Source organism: Artemia franciscana, chromosome 4 (assembly GCF_032884065.1).
Source record: "Artemia franciscana chromosome 4, ASM3288406v1, whole genome shotgun sequence".
Classification (NCBI taxonomy): domain Eukaryota; kingdom Metazoa; phylum Arthropoda; class Branchiopoda; order Anostraca; family Artemiidae; genus Artemia; species Artemia franciscana.
The window spans coordinates 1,459,033-1,478,730 of NC_088866.1; the positions used below are offsets into that span (position 1 = coordinate 1,459,033).

A 19,698-nucleotide genomic window follows, 5' to 3' on the forward strand; every position below is an offset into this window, starting at 1 on the left:
TAAGAGGGAGGTGGCCTGTTTTTCAATTACCATTTTCTAGCTCACCTGAGAATTTGGACATGAATTTTGTCAGAGTTCTTATGTTGGTTTCTATTCTATAGAAATTTAAAAGATAGGAGCATGGTGAGGGGGGGGGGGGTGCCAATGTACAGCATTTAAAAGGATTAAGGGAAATGTGCGTGGTAATAGAAAAAAAAATCCAATGTGCTCACATACTATTCCTTTGATGAACTAGGTGAGAACCTGAAAAATAGTTTCGCTCGATGTAGCCCATTCATTTTAAAGCGTCCTTATAAGTAATTCAACGCCATCTGTTTATTGCTTCAAGAAAAAAATCAAGTGATCTGTAAAATCTTGCCACTTAACTTGGTATACAATTTGCCAGATATTGGGCGCTCATGATATTCCTGGTACCGTAAAGTTTATCGTAAAAGGAGCTGGAAATAAGTTTTGATTGTTTTATATCGCATTTATATTTAATATTGGCTCCCATGTGTCATTATCTTAAAGGAGTGAAACAATCCCAGTTGTGATGCATTGCACAAGCTGAATGCTCACATCTTTTCCTGTTGTCACACCTAAATGTCATATTTTACATTTTCATGGTTGATAATCAAAGACTATTTCCAAACCTGTCATAAAAAAAAATGTCAACAGGACAATTTGGATCAGAGAGACTAAAGCGTAATTGAACCTACTTTGCCTGTTCCTGATACCGTAAAGTTCGATGTAAAAAAGAGCTGGGAATGAGTTTTAAACATTTCATATTGTTTCTATGTTTAACCTTGGCTCTACAGTACTATTATCTTAATTTGGATCAGGACAATCAAAGTGTTATTGCCCACGTTCGACTGTAGAGCCTGATTTCTAAGTATTTATATGACTCCCTTCCTCCGTGGGCCAGGACTTTGCTGGGTAATATATAACTTACGATTTTTTCTTTACTCCTATATTATATATATATATATATATATATATATATATATATATATATATATATATATATATATATATATATATATATTTTCAGTTGTCTCTTGGTTGTCTCGACTTTGTTACTTATCCATGTCATAATCGTGTTTTCAGTTTTTTTTTTGTTTTTTTTTTTTTGTTAGTTTTTTTCTTGTCCTAACTTTTCTCTCTTTTTTTCTTCGTTTGTCATTTAAGGTGATATCTTAGTTTTACCATCAGTTTTATTAAAGAAAACTTTCTGCTGTGTTATTGATTGCTATATTTTTGTTGTTTTATCAAGTCCCTCATAAATTGTATTTTGTGTTCTGATTTTATTGCGATGCTTTTACTAATAGTAATTAAAATATAATTTGTTCCATTGGTAACCCGTCTATATTTTATAGATTTGTTGAAAAGAACTGGAAAAAGTAATCCCGATCACGCTCTTTTGGAAGAAGCGCTGGCAGCTATAAAAAAGGTCAATTCCTATTTAAATGAAGATAAGAGGAAGACGGATGGTCAGGTTGCCCTGTTTGAAGTTGTTAATTTTATTGAAAATTGTCCTGTGAGTATTGAATAGTCTTGACTAATAGTAACCTCGAAGATGAGTACCCCCTTTTTCTTTTTTTTCGGTTAGGTAGTTTATCAGAAGAAAAGAAATATTAAGTTCAAAGTAAATCTTTAAATTACCATGGACACGATAATAAAACATTTTCTTATCCTCTGGACACATCCTAGGTCTATACCTCTTTGCACCCTCACAGAAAGTTCTGGTTTAACTTATGTCCTTCATTTAGACCTCCCCCTCCTATTCGAGGACAACCTGTTTTTCGTTTGGCCCTATATGTTGGTCGGGAAGAACGATCTTTGGCAATCTTCTATCCTTCATCCACAGTCCACAGAACGTCTCCTAGCTTCTCAATCTTCCTTAGAAAGGGGGATAGAGCCACATTTTTCGCAGAACTCACCCTACTTCTTCCCAGTCTAAGCGATTTAGTCTTCTTAATATTAAGTTGCAAGCCATCAAAAATATCTTATGACAAAAACAAGGCAAATTACGAAAACAAGCACTTAGCCTTTTCTTTTTCTTATTTTTTCTTGCCATTCCATTTGAGAACTGTTTTCTACAATAGTACCGTTTATTTTTACTAAATTAATGTAGGTATTTTAAGAAAATGTTCTAGCTGTTCCAGAAGAAAAAAAGATTTTTCGTAATTAACATCTTTGGTTTGTTCAAAAAGATCGCGCTGTGTTCTAATTCCTACTACGGAAAAATTATGTTTCTTGTCCTTTAACTTACGAAATATATTACGCCATCTATTTTTGTATATATATTGATGCTAGATGTTATAGTACGTTCGACTGTGTATCTTCCCGCAAAGAAAGATATTAATGAAAGCGATGCTAATTTTGAAAAAGAAGTGGATAATGACATGGTTGCTTCAAAATCGTGTATAAAGAATTGTGTAATAAGTGTAATAAGAAACAATGTAATAGAAACTGTAATAAGTAACTGTAATAGAAACATAAGAGTGTAATAAGAAACTAAGTGTAATAAGTAAATCGTGTAATAAGAAACAATGAAGAAGAAATATCTAACTTTGAATATAATTTATACGTAAAGAATATTCTTAGATTTGAAAAGAGAAATAGCAAAAGTTATCGATATTCATTTTTTACTTGGGTAATTGACCCCTTTACGGGCTTAATACTACTTGTCGGTTTTTTTTTCCACTTGTTCCATCTAACCAAAATGTGTGTACGAGTTCTCTTAACCCGCTTTAACATGGCGTTAAAAAAGGGTTGATTTAAATGCACAATGCAGAATAAAAATAGTTGTTTTTTTTTCTCTGTTTTTCATTAACTAAGATATATTTAATATTACTGAATGACATTTGATATGGTGGTAACTTTGATCTTCTTAATCTAGACAAGCCGAAAAAGAAACTTCTTTTTTAAACTTTAACAATTGCTATAGCTGGGATAGCTATAATAATTATAGTTTAGTGTTTCCTTCTATACATTGTTACCTATATTATTGTTACCCTCTATACAGGCACCAAGAGGGTGTGAAGAAAAAGAAAAACGAAAAGGGTACTGTCAAAAACTACGCCAAAATACGGATACGAATAACTTGTGGTACTCATTTAACATTGGTCGAATACTATGAGGCTAAACAACTTACGACACTAGGCGCCTGATAGAAAACATATTAGTAGAAAATTGACAGTTCTTGATTTTTGGAAATCGGAGCGGTCGACAAATCTATGTTACAATTCATACAAATTTTGACAAATCTAAAAAAACACCATGTCGTCAGGAAATGTAACTATTACGATTCCAAATGGGGATATTAGGAAAATATCTGCAGAACCTAAATAACAACACATATGATGCGAAAAACAATATGCCCAGTGAGTATTAGATAGTTTTGAAATTGCCTATTTGAAGTTGTTAATTTTGTTGAAAATTGTCTAACGAGTATTGAATAGTCTGGAAGGTGCCCTATTGGAAGTTGTTAATTTTATTGAAAATTGCCCAGTGAGTATCGACAATACTCGGCGGTGAGTATACCGCCGACCAAGGGTTTTCCTGTCAGATTGGCCTTTGACTTTAGAAACAAATCCATAGGACTTTTTCAATTTCTGTCTCAACACACTGATTATTAGTGACTGTATAGAGGTCCCGAATGTACACCCGAGGTACCCAAGAGATGTAGAGGCAGAAATTGTGGTAGAAGCAACCTTGATTTTTCAATCTGGGGGGGGGGGGGGTGAAGACCAAAAATGAAAAATTGAGTTTCAGCAGAAGCGACTGACAGCTTGATGTCAAACAGTCCAGCATAAAGGCTGTTCATAGCAGTCTGCAGCGATTGCAAATCATCGGACAGGAGAAGAATCTCATCATCAGGAAAGGTGACTCGCGTGAAAGGATGACTCGATAAGAAAATGTGGTATTCTAGTGGTTGCACAGGTGGTAGCATTGTTTGATATAGTAGGACTTAATACCGATCCCTTGTTTAATCTGCGACGCAAAGAAACTCGGCTGCTGTAAAAATTTTCAACGCGGACACATATAGAAGAAATTTGATACCATTGCTGCAGAGAGACACAAACGGTTGGGTTAACCCCGCTCGTCAAAACTGATAAACATATAAGTAACTGTAGTCTATATGTAGCATTTACATCCATAAAAGTCACAGATTCATCCATACCTACATTCAGGGTAAACTATGTATAGGGAAAATCTCCTCATAAAATATTGGCTGAAAAAATACGTTTTTTGGTTTTGATACCTTCCCCCCTAGAAAAACATACGCTGATTCCCACATCCTTTCGCAAAATTATAACCTCATAGCTCCTCCTTTTCAATATTAGGATGATAATTCATTTTAATTATATACATTTAACATACAATAATCTTTATTCATTTTAACAATTCATTTAAAATTCAACAATATGGTAAAATGAATTAAGATTCTAATATTTGAAAGCGAGGAGCTGAGAGGGCTGTAGCCACCCTCACTTGAATTTTTTTTTTTAAGTTTCGAAACTCCCCACTTCTCCTGTTTCAGTAATGACCCAAATATATGTCTATATGCTTTTCTTTTCTTTTTTTCACTTTCGTCATATCGACGATTCTATTAAGTTTTATCGAAGAAATTTCCACCCCATCCATCTTTTCTATTTGCAGATATGCCCTAAGATAATAATTTTGTCATTAAAATTTTTCATCTTTTTATTAATGTTTTGAATATCATTTTTCAGGCAAATATCATTAGTTCAAACAGGAATTTTCTTAACAAAGTGGAGGTGATAGCCCTCAACACGTCAAGCGTGTTTCGAGGGGATTTGGCCATGCTTGTTCTTTTCTCAGATATTTTAGAGGTAAGTTCTGTTTTAGTAACCTTTCAACGTTCCTAATGTTACACTGTTCCGCTGTATTAAGCAAGAAATCCGAAATTTAAAATAAACTGAAATAAAATCCTAGTGTTTTTATTATTGTTTTTTTTTTCCATAATGGTCGCAGCAGACTGTAACCATTAATAAAGAACGAATTATAGCCCATTGAACCGAAAATTTAAAAACTTGTTTTGAATAAAAAAAAAGTCAAGCAACATTTGAGATTAAAACACACAGAAATTGCCAGGTAAGATTGGGAACTACGCCAAGAAAGACACTCAAGTATTCCATCTAACTCTTGTTCTATTAAGTAAATACTCAAATACAAATGGAGCAAATTCAAGAAAACCCGCTAGTAGAAAATTAAAAAAAAGGTGAAAAAAACGAGTTTTGTCTTGTGGTCCCCTCCCCCTCCTTCTTTCTATCCTTCTCCCTTTCTTTCCCTCCTCTCTCTCTCTCTCTTTCACTCTCTTCCTTCCACTTTGCGATACTTTTTTGCCTAGAATTTTTACTCTCTTTAATTTTGACTACAGGAAAAGTTGATTTGTAAAGTGTCTTTTGAAAACCATCCCCAAATCAAAAATTACCGACTGTATGAATTTGGGGGTGGTTCCAAATGCAATCATACGTGATTTCCATATATCCTTTCCTGCTGAATTTTGGTGCTCCCTCCTATATAGTGGGAGGAGAAGGGAGAAAGGGATGAACTACTATTTGTTTACAAAACTGCCAAGAAAATCTGCAGTGGTAAATTGTTACATGTTTTATTTGACTATCAGGTGTACAGGCCCAATGACAGCCAATCGAAGGCTGATGATTGAGACACCTGAATTATGGATGCAGATAATTACGAGGAATTCTTCAAATTCTTCTTCAACTTCAAATTCCTTACTCCGTCAAGTCACTAGATTTAATTCATCATTTCAACCTTCACTTGAAAGGATCAGAATAAATATTGGATTTAAAGGCTACTTAAGAGCCAGTTCTGAGTGAATGTGCAGTGCAACACTCATGTGCAGTTTCAGCTTTTAAGTATCCCCCTCCCCCCTGTGGCAAATTGTTTTTTATGGCACTTGGTATTAACCAAGTGACATATAGCAATCGCACATTCTGTCGGTCTGTCTGTCGGTCCCGGTTTTGCTACTTTAGGCACTTCCAGGTAAGCTAGGACGATGAAATTTGGCAAGCATATCAGGGACCGGATCAGATTAAATTAGAAATAGTCTTTTTCCCGATTTGACCATCTGGGGGGGGGGGGGGCTCGGTTAATTCGGAAAAAATAGAAAAAATTAAGTACTTTTAACTTATGAGCGGGTGATGGGATCTTAATGAAGTTTGATGTTTGGAAAGATATTGTGTCTCAGAGCTCTTATTTTAAATCCCGACCGGATCTGATGACATTGGGGGGAGCTGAAGGGGGGAAACCTAAAATCTTGGAAAACACTTAGAGTGGAGGGATCGGGATGAAACTTGATGGGAAAAATAAGCACAAGTCCCAGATACATGATTGACATAATTGGAACGGATCCGCTCTCTTTGGGGTAGTTGGGGGGGGCGGTGTGGGGTAATTCTGAAAAATTAGAAAAAATGAGGTATTTTTAACTTACGAACCGGTGATCGGATCTCAATGAAATTTGATGTTTAGAAGGATATCGTGCCTTAGAGCTCTTATTTTAAATCCCTACCGGATCTGGTGACATTGGGGGGGGATTTGGGAGGGGGAAACCTAAAACTTGGAAAACACTTAGAGTGGAGGGATCGGGATGAAACTTGGTGGGAAAAATAAACACAAGTCCTAGATACATGATTGACATAAACGGAACGGATCCTCTCTCTTTGGGGTAGTTGGGGGGGGGGGGGGGTGTTTCTGAAAAATTAGAAAAAATTAGGTATTTTAACTTATGAACGGGTGATTGGATCTCAATGAAATTCGATATTTAGAAGGATATCGTGTCTCAGAGCTCTTATTTTAAATCCCGACCGGATCTGGTGTCATTGGTGGGGGGGGGGGGAGTTGGGAGGGCGAAACCTAAAACTTGGAAAACACTTAGAGTGGAGGGATCGGGATGAAACTTGGTGGGAAAAATAATCACAAGTCCTAGATACATGATTGACATAACCGGAACGGATCCGCTCTCTTTGGGGTAGTTGGGGGAGGGGTTAATTCTGAAAAATTAGAAAAAATGAGGTATTTCTAACTTACGAACGGGTGATCAGATCTCAATGAAATTTGATATTTAGAAGGATATCGTGTTTCAAAGCTCTTTTTTAAATCCTGACCGAATCTGGTGACATTGGGGGAAGTTTGGGGCGGGGGAACCTAAAATCATGGAAAACGCTTAGATTGGAGGGATCGGGATGAAACTTGGTGGGGAAAATAAGCAGAAGTCTTACATACGTGATTTACATAATTGGAACGGATCCGCTCTATTGGGGGGGGGGGGTGTTAATTCTGAAAAATAAGAAAAAATTACGCATTTTTAACTTACGAAGGAGTGATCGGGTCTTCATGAAACTTCATATTTAGAAGGACCTCGTAACTCAGATTTCTTGTTTTAAATCTCAACCGGACCAAGCGTAATTGGGGGGGGCAGTTTGGGGGGACCGGAAATCTTAGAAAATACTTAAAGCGGTGAGATCAGGATGGAACTGGATGGGAAGAATAGAAACCTGTCTAAGATACATGACTGACATAACCGGACCGGATTGGCTCTCTTTGGTGGAATTGGGGGGGGGGGGGGGGTAATTTTGAAAATTGAGGTATTTGTAACTTACGAAAGGGTGACCAGATCTTAATGAAATTTGATATTTAGAAGGATCTTGTGCTTTAAAGTTCTAATTTTAAATTCCGACCAGATCCTGTGACATTTGGGGGAGTTGGAGGGGGAAATCGGAATTCTTGGAAAACGTGAAAATTGGGGTATTTTTATCTTACGAACAGATGATCGGATCTTAATGAAATTTGTTTTTTAGAAGGAATTCATGTCTCAAAGCTCTTATTTCAAATCCCGACCAGATCTTTTGACATTGTGGGGATTTGGAGGGGGAAATCTTGGAAAACACTTGGAGCGGAGGAATCGGGATGAAGCTTGGTGGATAGAATAAACAAATGTCCTTGATACGTGATTGACAGAATCGTACTGGATTCGCTCTCTTTGGAGGAGTTGGGGGGAGGGGTTCAGTGATTTGGCGAGTTTGGTGCTTCTGGACGTGCTAGGACGATGAAAATTGGTAGGCGTGTCAGGGAGCTGCACAATTTGACTTGATAAAGTCGTTTTCCCAGATTCGGCCATCTGGGGGGCTAAAGGGAGAGGAAAAAATAGAAAAAATTAGGTATTTATAACTTACGAGTGGGTGATCGGATCTTAATGAATTCTGATATTTAGAAGGACATCGTGACTCAGAGCTCTTATTTCAAATCCTGACCGGCATTAAGCCTCTTATTTTCCTTTTTAAATCAATCTATTGATTCATAGAATTTTGTTAGAGCTCATACCATATGATCTCTTGGCTCTTAGCTCTTCTCGCCTCGTCACAAGTGCCATATGAGCTCTTAGCTCTTGTTCTTTTATTCGATTTTCAAGTCTACAGGCCCAATGAAATGCAATCAAAGTCTGATGATTGAGACACCCGAGTTATGCTCAGATGGATGCAGATAATTACGAGGAGACCGTGGCCCAAAATCGTGGCTTAGCACGATTTCCGTATGTAGTGAATGTTTATTGAATATCATGTAGATTTCTTTCAAGCTTTCATGTGGGGGCTCAGTATCGTAAGGAATGTTTTTGAGCTACTCTGGATCCAAAACCCAGTCCAACAACCAACGGTTTTTGTTCGATAATTAATATGGAATCAGTAGAGAAAGACAAATTAGTCTTCATCAGCTATTAGTCATGTTACCATGCCGTTATATCAACCATTATGTCACCTCTTTTACTGCAAGTATAACCTCTAAATCACCCATGGTATAACTTCTATTTACTACCCGAATGTACTTGTATTACTACTACTACTAAAAAACTCACCCTAGCACTAAGCCGCCTGAGACCAACATTGCTACGCACGCTCTTTTTCCATCCCAATCTATTCAAAGCCTCCCTCTTTACGCCCTCCCAGGAAGTTCTGATTTATTTTTAATCTTTCTTTATCACATCCTCCCACCCCAACCGCGGATGACCTGCTTTCCGTTTAGCCCTAGACGTTTGGCCAAAAAAGACAATCTTTGACAATCTGTTATCCTTCAGCCACAGAACGTGCCCTAGCCATCCCAACCTTTCTCTCGTTATAGCCCTTGGAAACGCGATTGAGCCCCACTTTCCGTATAGCCTACTGTTTGAAATACGGTCAGTCAGCCGGGTACCAAGAACAACCCGTAGGTAATTTCTCTGGAAAACATCCAGCAAGTCTTCATCTGCTTTTTGGAGCGCCCATGCTTCAGAGCCATATTTACAGCTGTCATTAGCTTCAACAATTCTATTCTTGGTTTGCAGACTTATCTTCCTATTCTTCCAAACTTTTTCCAACTGTGAAAAATACCCTGAGCCTTCCCTATTCTACTTTTAATATCTTCATTGCTCCCACGGTTTTTGCTAATAATACTACCAAGGTAAGTGAAGCTGTCCACCTGATCAATCTTTTCGTTACCCAGCGTTACCTTGGCACTGATCAAAATTATTTTCTATCAAGGCTTTTCATCTTCACTTATTCCTAGTCTTAGTGACTTAGTCTACTGAACATTAATTTTTAAACCTATTCTAGCTGTCTGAACTCGCAAAACCCTCTAAAAGCTCATTCATTTTGCAGGGGTTGGCTGCAGTCACTAAAATCACTTTTTGTCACCTTTATTTTAGCATGTCACTTTTTGTTGATTTTCCATTGAAATTGTCATTAAATTAACTTTAATGCAGTTTCAAACTTTGATGTAGTTAGCGCGTTTAAATTAGCCAGTAAACTAGAAAATTAATGTAAAAATATAGTGGACAACAGACTGTTACTTGTTGGAAATTAGTAATGGTAGTATGACACAAGAGTATAAAACAAGAAATAATTTGAAATTCCAAAGAAAAATCTTTAAATCTTTATATATTAATTTTGCATAAGTTTTACATTTATTTTTCATCTCAAGCTTTTGATTTTGCTATTAACCCATATCAGAGGACTTGTGGATCCGGGTGTGGGAGGGATCCCTCTCCCTCCTGTTAGGCCTTGCACCCATCAAATCAATCATAACAAACCCTTATAGTTAAATCTCAAATTATAGATTCTCAGTCACACACTATAATTTTTTTTATGTTCTTACTTTGCCAAATTTGCCTAAATCCTATTTGTTTTTCCTCCATTTAATTTAATGTATTAAACAAACTGAAATCGACGTATAAACCGTCGCCAAATCAAGTTAATAAAATTTTATGGGTCCAAATTAGTGGCAAGGTTTTTTTTCCCTCGCCGCCATTAAGAGGCCAGGACCTTAAAGTCCCTGCTTAGAAGGAGAGCAAGAGCATTCTGCCAAATTTTGAAAGAATTCTAATGATGACTGGATATATAATCGAAGTATCTAGAGCTTTTGTATATATTTGTTTCACTGTCTAACAAAAGGACCTGTCCCTATTTGGAACTTTTATTGGTTTCGTCGTCCACAGCGAAACTGGAGGACTCCTGGAGGCAAGATATAAGAAAAAAGTAGAGACTAGGACCTGTTCAGTCCCTCTGTCTCAGTTCTCAATAAAATAGTTCATGAGTTTATTAGTCCACATTCACAAACATTTAAATAAATTAAATAATCCTTTCCTGCTGGAGAAAACCTATAAGGGTTTGCAGACACGTGGAAGCCCACGTAGCTACTTACCTTTTAACTCAACTATTTACTTAAACCTCAATTATTTAATGAAATATATAATAATTAAACCAAAATTAAATAAACTATAACCTATATATATGAAAAAATAGATAAACAAACAAATAACTGAATTAAAGATAATAATAGATAAATAAAATATAAAAGAAAAACAATAATAACAATTGAAGTCTCTATCACTCTTCAATACTCAACCCTTCCTCCCCCACCCTGTCCTCCCAACGCCACCTTGGCCCCTGCCCGTTGTTACCTTCCCAGCCATACCCTTACCTCTCCAGGTCCTCTTTCCCTCCTACCCACCCTAACAGCCATAATAAAATTCAACAATTTTCCCCCAAAAAATCTTTTAAATTCTTTTTAAACTGAGGTACATGTTCCGCCGCCCTCATGTTCAATGGTAGCTCATTCCATACAGGTGGACCCAGGTGTTTCATTAAAAATGAAGACCCAATACCGCGAAGCAAATCTACCACTATATTATCACTTTGCCTAGTTCCATAATTATACAGGTCACTATTAATTTGGTAAAAACCCTTAAAAACATCTGGGGTTAAACCATTCATACACTGAAACACAAAAACAGCAGCTTTGTAATCTCTTATCTGACCTACATTAATGAGCTTCAGGGACTTAAAACAAGCACAGGCGCCATGTACATCCTGGACATACTTAACCGGTTGTTCTTACAGCTTTTTTTGTAGAACTTGCACTCTTCTTTTGTTGCATAAGAAGCTACTGCTCCATAGGAGGTGTCCGTAGGAAATATTTAGATAAACCAACGAATAATATATAGTTACAAGTATTCTTTGAGGAAGAAAGTACTGCAGACGTCGATGTATGCCTACCCTACGGTCAATTTTTGATGAAATTGCGTCACTGTGACATTTTCATGCCAGATGGCAATCAAGATAAAAACCAAGATGGCGGAGATGATCAACTTGTTGAACTGAATTACCCATAAAGTTACCTGGCCAGTACTTTCAGAGTACCTCTGAATAGTCACTTTTTGTAACTTTTTCTGAATGGAAAAGGCACTAAGGCACTTTTCTTGTATATCTCGTTGTGGTCGACCTCTGATTTTGCTCACAGTTTCATCTAGGGTGCTTAAATCATCAGCATAATATAAGGTTCAGGAATTTTTTTTCCTCGCTATTTGATTCCAAGTTCTCCTTTTGCCTTTCCTATGCTCCTTAGGACAAAGTCCAACAAAATGATCCATATAAAGGGGGATAGAACACAACCCTACTTAACTCCTGATTTAACACGAAACCAACTGCTAACCTCATTTCCTAACTTAACCGCGGAAATGTTATTCTCGTACATGGTACTAATCTTATATGTGCGTATACGATTGTATAATCTAATAGTAATCTTATATATACTTACACCAACCATGGAATAACTCCTTCTTGTTATAGGTATGTAAAAAACGAAACAAGTTCGCATCTGGTGCAAGCACCTCAACTCTTCCGTTACCGGCGAGAACACCATCCAGAGTAGGAACACCCTCAAAAACACCAAATAAACTGTATAAACACGCAGAGCTTATACCGTTGCACCATATCAAGAGAATAGTGGACATAAACGAAACCGAAGGTTGGAAACTGATTTTCTTATATAAATTCTTTTTTAGTTTGTTTGGCCAAATTAATGGCCATACAAACTATATCAGTGATAGTTTGTATAAACACCTGTCGTAAAAACTTATGAATTATTTGTATTTTCCCCTGATTTTGACCTCATATTTGCCTTAGAGAAGCCAAAAATGGAATTGGTTAGACATGAATCTGAGAACCTATATCAGCAGTCAGGCATGTACCCACGAATTTCTCTTTTTTGGAGGGAGGGTGAATTATTTTTAAAAAAATGTTATTTGGTAATTTGAATAAGAAGTAGCCATAAATTTGGGATAGGGGGAGTAGGCCCCCTCTATGCACGTCCTTGTTAGTGTGTACTTGTTACTGACTACTGCCTACTAATATTATTGCTTCGTATCTTTCGATTTTCTTATGCATAGTTTTTTTAGTTTGTATCGCAAAATTATTCAGAATTGGTTGGGTGGTCCTGCTACAACTTGTTCAGCTTGGATAAGAGATCTGAATAAACGACAAGTACCAAAAACCGACACTTACTTTCCCGAAAATCTTAGAAAAGCCATTTAACTTTTCCCTTTTTTAGTTTTAACGAAAATTACATCATCAGAAAGTGTATTTTGGTTTTTCGACTAAATGGAGCACAATTAAAAATCAGCTCGAAAGAAATATCATTTGATCAATTTGGCAGCTTTGGGAGTTCACTATGGTGCTACCCTGTTTGGTTGAAAACCTTGCTGACGCAGGCTACGTAAGATTTCATTGTCTTTTCCATCAAATTTCATAGCCAAATCACAGATTTTCAATAGCTACCGATGGTGGCTATTCCTCTGGGAGAATTCACTAAGGACCCTGTGTCTTTGAGGTGATAAGCCGAGGCTTGTACAATTATTTTGAGATATTGCATCCTCTTAATATAGCTTTTGACTTATGCCTCAGTTGATATCACCAACGAAATTTATTGCACGTCCAACTTATTGTTGTCATAATACTAACAGTGAAACAGAGGAAGTAATTCAGACAGTCATGGGCTTAAATATATATTGTATTAGTCACCAACATGAAAATAGTAAATTCCTCTACAAAAACTGCCATGTTGATCACCCTCGTCATCTTTGCCTCCAACTTTGTCTCCATGCAACTTAATTACTAAGGACAGTAAAAATAAATTACGCTTTTTTAATTTGGTTAAGTCCAAACTTACTTAACCACATACCATCAACCATATAAAAATAAAATACGTTTTTTAAGTTGGTTAAGTGCAAACGTACATAACCATATACCATGTAAAAATAAAATATGTTTTTTTTTTGTTGGTTAAGTGGAAACTTACATAACCATTTAAAAATAAAATATGTTTTTTTAAGTTGATTAAGTGGAACCTTACATAATCATATACGTATTTAAAAAATTGGGAAAACCTGGAAACTTAATTTTTAATACAAAAGATGTTCGATGCAAAAATGCAGCTTTAACACTTCGCGGGTGCCAAGTTTAAAAATACAGAAAGTCTGTGAAATGCCAGCAGAAAATAAGCAAAAAGATATATTTTCATTTAGCTTTTGACATATTCCTACTGGCCTATATTTGTCAATAGAAAACATTGTAGCACCTTAATATTTGTTGTAGTTACAATTGTTCGGTTCACTTTTCGTTTAAACGAGGTAAGTTTTCGCTTGCTTCTTTTCATGATTTAGTGTAGCAACAACGAGAAACTCTACAAAAGACCCCTATTTTCTGGGTATTTTGGAATAAGACTGGAACACCCTCACTTGGGGGGACATAAATACGGGTGGAGGAGGAGGTGGCCCCTCTGATGTGCACTTGGCAGGGCTCACCGGCATTTGGACACGTCTCGCCAGTCACAATGAGCTCCCCCAGCAATGGGTAAGTTGTTGGTGATACAAGATGCCATAAGGGCGCAGAATCCGTAGGAGATATAGTTGGTCCCTGCTAGGGACAAAGAGGAGTGGCTTACCGCTGTTCTGACGTCAACCATGAAACCCCTTTTTTACTTTTATGGATTATGAGCAAACAAATGAATGTGAGAAGCAATATCAGTTCGGGAAACCGGCGATGGGCATGCGTTTAGATCTAACGCGTCAATGGCAGCCGACAATTTGCGCAAATTGCAACTGCAAATGAAAATCTTCCATCACAAACACAGTCACTTCTGCTGTCGGCGACTTTGACAGTGACCACTCGCTTGTTATTACTTCATTTAAACTACGTCTAAAAGCGGCCGCGAAACTCTCCAAAAAGCCCCCCAGATTCAGAGTAGACATCTTAAAAGACAAAACTATCTGACAAAAATACAACGCTACTCTTTCCGAAAGAATTTCTGAACTCCTCTAGACATCCCCGCTAAGTATCAAAGGATGACATCGATAATCTTGTGAAGAGTAGCTCTCAGGTTATATGCGATGTTGCCCAGTCGAACATGGGAGTCCAAAAGGCGGACTAAAAACATTGGATCATGGATGAGATAATCTCATTATGCGAAGAAAAATTCATCCACGCTAACAAACTAGATAGAGAATGTCCAGATATGTACAAACGATTAAAACGTGGTAGAGAAAGTCACTCGCCATGCTCACCGCTCCTATATAAGGTAACAATGTGAGCAATGCGAAATAGCATTCAAAAAAGTAACTTTCACTTCATGTATAGGCAAGTGGAGGAGCTAACCAAAAAAAAGGGAGTGAAAGCCTGTACCCTCATCGATGAAGATGGTAACCATATCCAAGGTACAGACGGGATCTGAAACAGATGAAAAGAACACTTAGAGTGCAAATTAAACTCAACGGTCCTCCCAGACCCATCGGTGCTTAGCAGCCTTCCCGCAATCGCCACAGACCCAAGGCTACCCCCACTTGGTTCTGAGGTAGAATTGACTATCAAGGGTTTAAGGACAAACAAAGCTGCAGGCCCAGATGGAATCCAAATGGGGCTACTAAAAGTCAATTGCGGTCCCTCTGTTGCTCTACACCTAAAAATTGCTACTGCTACTTGGGAAGATCACTTCCCCTCCTCGTGGTGTGAAGCCATGATAGTTCCACTCCATAAGAAAGGCTCGAAAACAATCTGTGACAACTACTGGCCTATAAGCCTTACGAGCCACGCCGCTAAAATACTCACTAGGGTAATGCTAGAGCGTATAAGAGCTATATCTTCAACTGTTATTAAGAGTATCAGGCCGATCTCCGCCAAAACAGGTCAACGATTGATCAGATATTTACGGTCTATCAGACTATGGAAAAAAATCCTGAACTTGGACGTTTATTTTCCACCTTTTCATTGACTTTAAGCAGGCTTTCGACCTCATATGGAGAGAAGGTCTATGGCACATTCTTTTCCACTTTGGCATACCACAGAACTTAGTATCATTGATCAGAGATATACACTTAAAGTTCGGAAGCCGTGTCATTGATGGGAGAGGGTCTTTCTGATAGCTTTGAAACATCGACTTGCTTTCACCTCAGCTGATTAACCTGTTCCTTACCGCCGTCCTATCACTCCTTGACAACTCGTCAGGTGTCCTCGTCGGGGCAACATTTATTGATAAACTAGCTTATACAGACTGCATCCACCAAATAAATGAGATCCTCGTGGACCTTCAGTCGCAGGCCGACAACATCCAGTCAACCACCAGCCGTTTTGGAATGACCATCAATTTTTCAAAGACAACAGCCATGCTCTGTTCACGAGCGCCAGAACCCCAAGAAAGCTCGGTGGTAACCATATCGGTTTTATCGGATATTATATAGATCTATCGATATAGATCGATTCATATCGGATATGGTAACCATATCTCGGAGCGCCAGAACCTCCAGCTCGGTGGTGACAAAATAGAATGAATTGAAGATTTCACCTACCTTGGTAGCCTTATGACGTCCAATAACAATCACTCGAAGGATATGAAGAGGCGCCTGGCGCTTGCCAACTCTAGCTTTAAAGCCTTGATGCCGATCTGAAGGAACAAGAATTTATTGACATTGCTGAAAACAAGACTCTTCAATACAGTAATAATCCCCATTGCCATCTACGCTTGCGAATAATGACCCTTATAACAGATGACCAACGTCACCTAGCCGCATTCGATACAAAGTCACTTCGCCGTATTACGGGCATTACGTACCTGGACAGGATCTCTAATATTAGGCTGTTTGAAAGCCTCAAGATCAAACACGCCTTACTTGACAAAATAAAACTGCAACAACTTAGCTGGCCTGGCCGCATCTTGGTTGTTGTAGCAAAAGACAGACACTGTCATTTATTAGCATTAAACTGGGTAAAACAAAAACAACCTTGGTTTAACAGTTAAGATTTTGTGTGAATATAGCCCTAATATTATATATATATATATATATATATATATATATATATATATATATATATATATATATATATATATATATATATATAATTGAACAACTTAAAATTCTAAGATATGTATTAATATGTTTGAAATTTAAGTACTTCAATATTAAATACTTCGAATTATTATTACTTAATTGAATTACCTACAGAAATATATTTTTAAATGGACCAATTAGTCTATCCTATTTTGCTGTATTTATCCCTTTAATTGACTATTGAAATACCAATAGCGTACTTTTTTTTCTGATTCCGAATATATCACTTTCTTGCTTAATTTTTACATAGTGCTACTGGCTTATATTTGTTCAATAGCAAACAATTGTAACACCCTGTTGATTGTTGTAGGTACAATTGGGCGGTACAATCGTTTGGTCCGGCTTTTTGTTTTCTTTTCACGATTCAGTATAGCAACAAGGAGAAGCTTTACAGAGCGAAATAAAAATAATTGCACAACAACCCAAAGAAAAATCGTAGAAAATCCCGGTTTTCAGGCATAAATTGACCTAATATCGGACCAGGAGGCAATAAATATTTTCATTTTGATATACTTGGTACTCTAAAGAAAATATTGACAAATTCTTTTTGAAATTCAAAGAAATGACCTCAGTTCACCTAACCATTGACCCTTTAATTGTAAAAAATGCCCCGTTAAAGGCTGTATGGCATGTTGCCAACTGAAGAACGTTTCTTCCACTGTTGCCACCTCCGTTTCTGCCTCTTTTTGGAAAAACGGTGGAATAGACCTAATATGGAGCCAGGGCGCAATTTTTTTTTTAATTTTAATGTACATAGTACTTTAAAGAAAAGAATTAGATTTTTCGGGCAATTGAAAGAAATGGCCTTAGTTTACCTAACTACTGAGCCTCTAAATGTAAACATTGCCCTGTTAAAAGCTGTATAGCATGTTGACAGCTGAGAAGCGTTTTCTCCGCTGTTGCCACCACCGTTTCTGCCTCTGTTTGCGAAAAAAAGATACAATAGACCTAAGTTGGAGCCAGGACGCAAAAAATGTTTACATTTTGATGTACTTGAAAGAAAAAAATTGATTTTTTTTTGGTAATTCAAAGAAATGGCCTTAGTTCACCTAACTCCTGAGCCTTTAAATATAAACATTGCCTCAGCTATTGACAGCTGAGGAACCTTTTCTCCGCTGTTCACTGCCACCACCGTTTCTGTCGTTGTTTATTGATATGACAAGTTGGGATAAGGATGTCCACTGAACATTTTAAGGTGTCCCAAAATTCAATCAGGACAATTTCCAAGGTTTCAAAATATATTGAATAAGAATAATATAGAGTTGTTTATCTTTGTTGCCATTGTTTGACGAAAAAACTGTCCTCAAGAAACCAAGCTCAAGATTGGCTGTTCAAAATCTTTAGAGAAAAACACAAGAAGTGGCAATTCTGGTTGTGATTACGTGAAGAAGAAAACGCGTAGAAAAGAGTTCTTAGAAAATAAATTGGTTTTGTACTGGACATTTGCCAAGAACTGTCTCCTTGAGTAGCCTTTAAATCAAAATATATGCTTATCCTCTGAAGTGAAGGTTGAAATGATGCATTTAACCTAGTGACTTGACGGAGTAAGGAATTTGAAGCTGCACTTAAAAACTGAAACTGAACGTGGTTTTGGCACTGCACTTTCACTCAGAACTGGCTCCTTAAGTAGGCTTTATATCCAGTATTTATTCTGATACTTTCAAGTGAAGGTTGAAATGATGCATTAAGTCTAGTGACTTGACGGAATTCGAAGCTGCAAATAAAAACTGAAACTGCACATGGGTGTGGCACTGCACATTCACTGAGAACTGGCTCATTAAGTAGCCTTTAAATCCAATATTTTTCTGATACTTTCAAGTGAAGGTTGAAATAGCGCATTAAATCTAGTAACTTGGCGAAGTAAGAAATTTGAAGCTGCGCTTGAAAGCTGAAACTGCACATGGGTGTGGCACTGCACATTCACTGAGAACTGGCTCCTTAAGTAGCCTTTAAATCCGATATTTTTCTGATACTTTCAAATGAAGGTTGAAATAGCGCATTAAATCTGGTGACTTGGCGAAGTAAGGAATTTGAAGCTGCGCTTGAAAGCTGAAACTGCACATGGGTGTGGCACTGCACATTCACTGAGAACTGGCTCCTTAAGTAGCCTTTAAATCCAATATTTTTCTGATACTTTCAAGTGAAGATTGAAATAGCGCATTAAATCTGGTGACCTGGCGAAGTAAGGAATTTGAAGCTGCGCTTGAAAGCTGAAACTGCACATGGGTGTGGCACTGCACATTCACTGAGAACTGGCTCCTTAAGTAGCCTTTAAATCCAATATTTTTCTGATACTTTCAAGTGAAGGTTGAAATAACGCATTAAATCTGGTGACTTGGCGAAGTAAGGAATTTAAAGCCTAATAATGATAGATGGTAATAAGCTTACCTAGGCTATGGATGTCAGGTGATTGATTTTTCCAACGATAATGTCGACAGGACCTGTGCCTGTCATCATCAGGTTAAATTCAAATTTCTTGCCAGAAAGTAATTTTACTTTCTGCAAAGAAATTTGAATTTAACCTGATGATGACAGGTCCTGTCGAAATTATCGTTGGAAAAATCAATCACCTGACATCCATAGCCTGAGTAAGCTTATTACCATCTATCATTATTATGTATAAAAGTCAGGTTGGCCTCAGAGAATATGAATTTAAAGCTGCACTTTAAAACTGAAACCGCACATGGGTGTGGCACTGCATATTCACTCAGAACTGGCTCCTTGAGTAGCCGTTAAACCAAAAATTTATATTTGTCCTTTCAAGTGAATGTTAAAGTGATGCATTAAACCTGGTGACTTGACGGATTAAGGAATTTGAAGCTGCACTTAAAAGCTAAAACTGCATATGAGTGTGGCACTGCACATTTACTCAGAACTGGCTCCTCAAGTATCTTCTAAATCCATTATTTATTGTGATACTCTCAAGTGAAGGTTGAAATGATAGATTAAATCTAGTGACTTGACGGAGTAAGGAATCCGAAGCT

General features: G+C 37.3%; 1 protein-coding gene across 1 annotated transcript in view; it reads left to right on the top strand.

Annotated features, from left to right (window-relative positions):
- LOC136025831 (protein ECT2-like) overlaps positions 1 to 19,698 on the top strand; it is a 108,111-nt gene that overhangs the window by 66,944 nt on the left and 21,469 nt on the right. Inside the window, exons 12-14 of the mRNA XM_065701830.1 lie at positions 1,356 to 1,516; positions 4,719 to 4,838; positions 12,126 to 12,303. Of these exons, the coding sequence (XP_065557902.1) occupies positions 1,356 to 1,516; positions 4,719 to 4,838; positions 12,126 to 12,303 (459 nt within the window). The remainder of the gene's footprint in view (positions 1 to 1,355; positions 1,517 to 4,718; positions 4,839 to 12,125; positions 12,304 to 19,698) is intronic.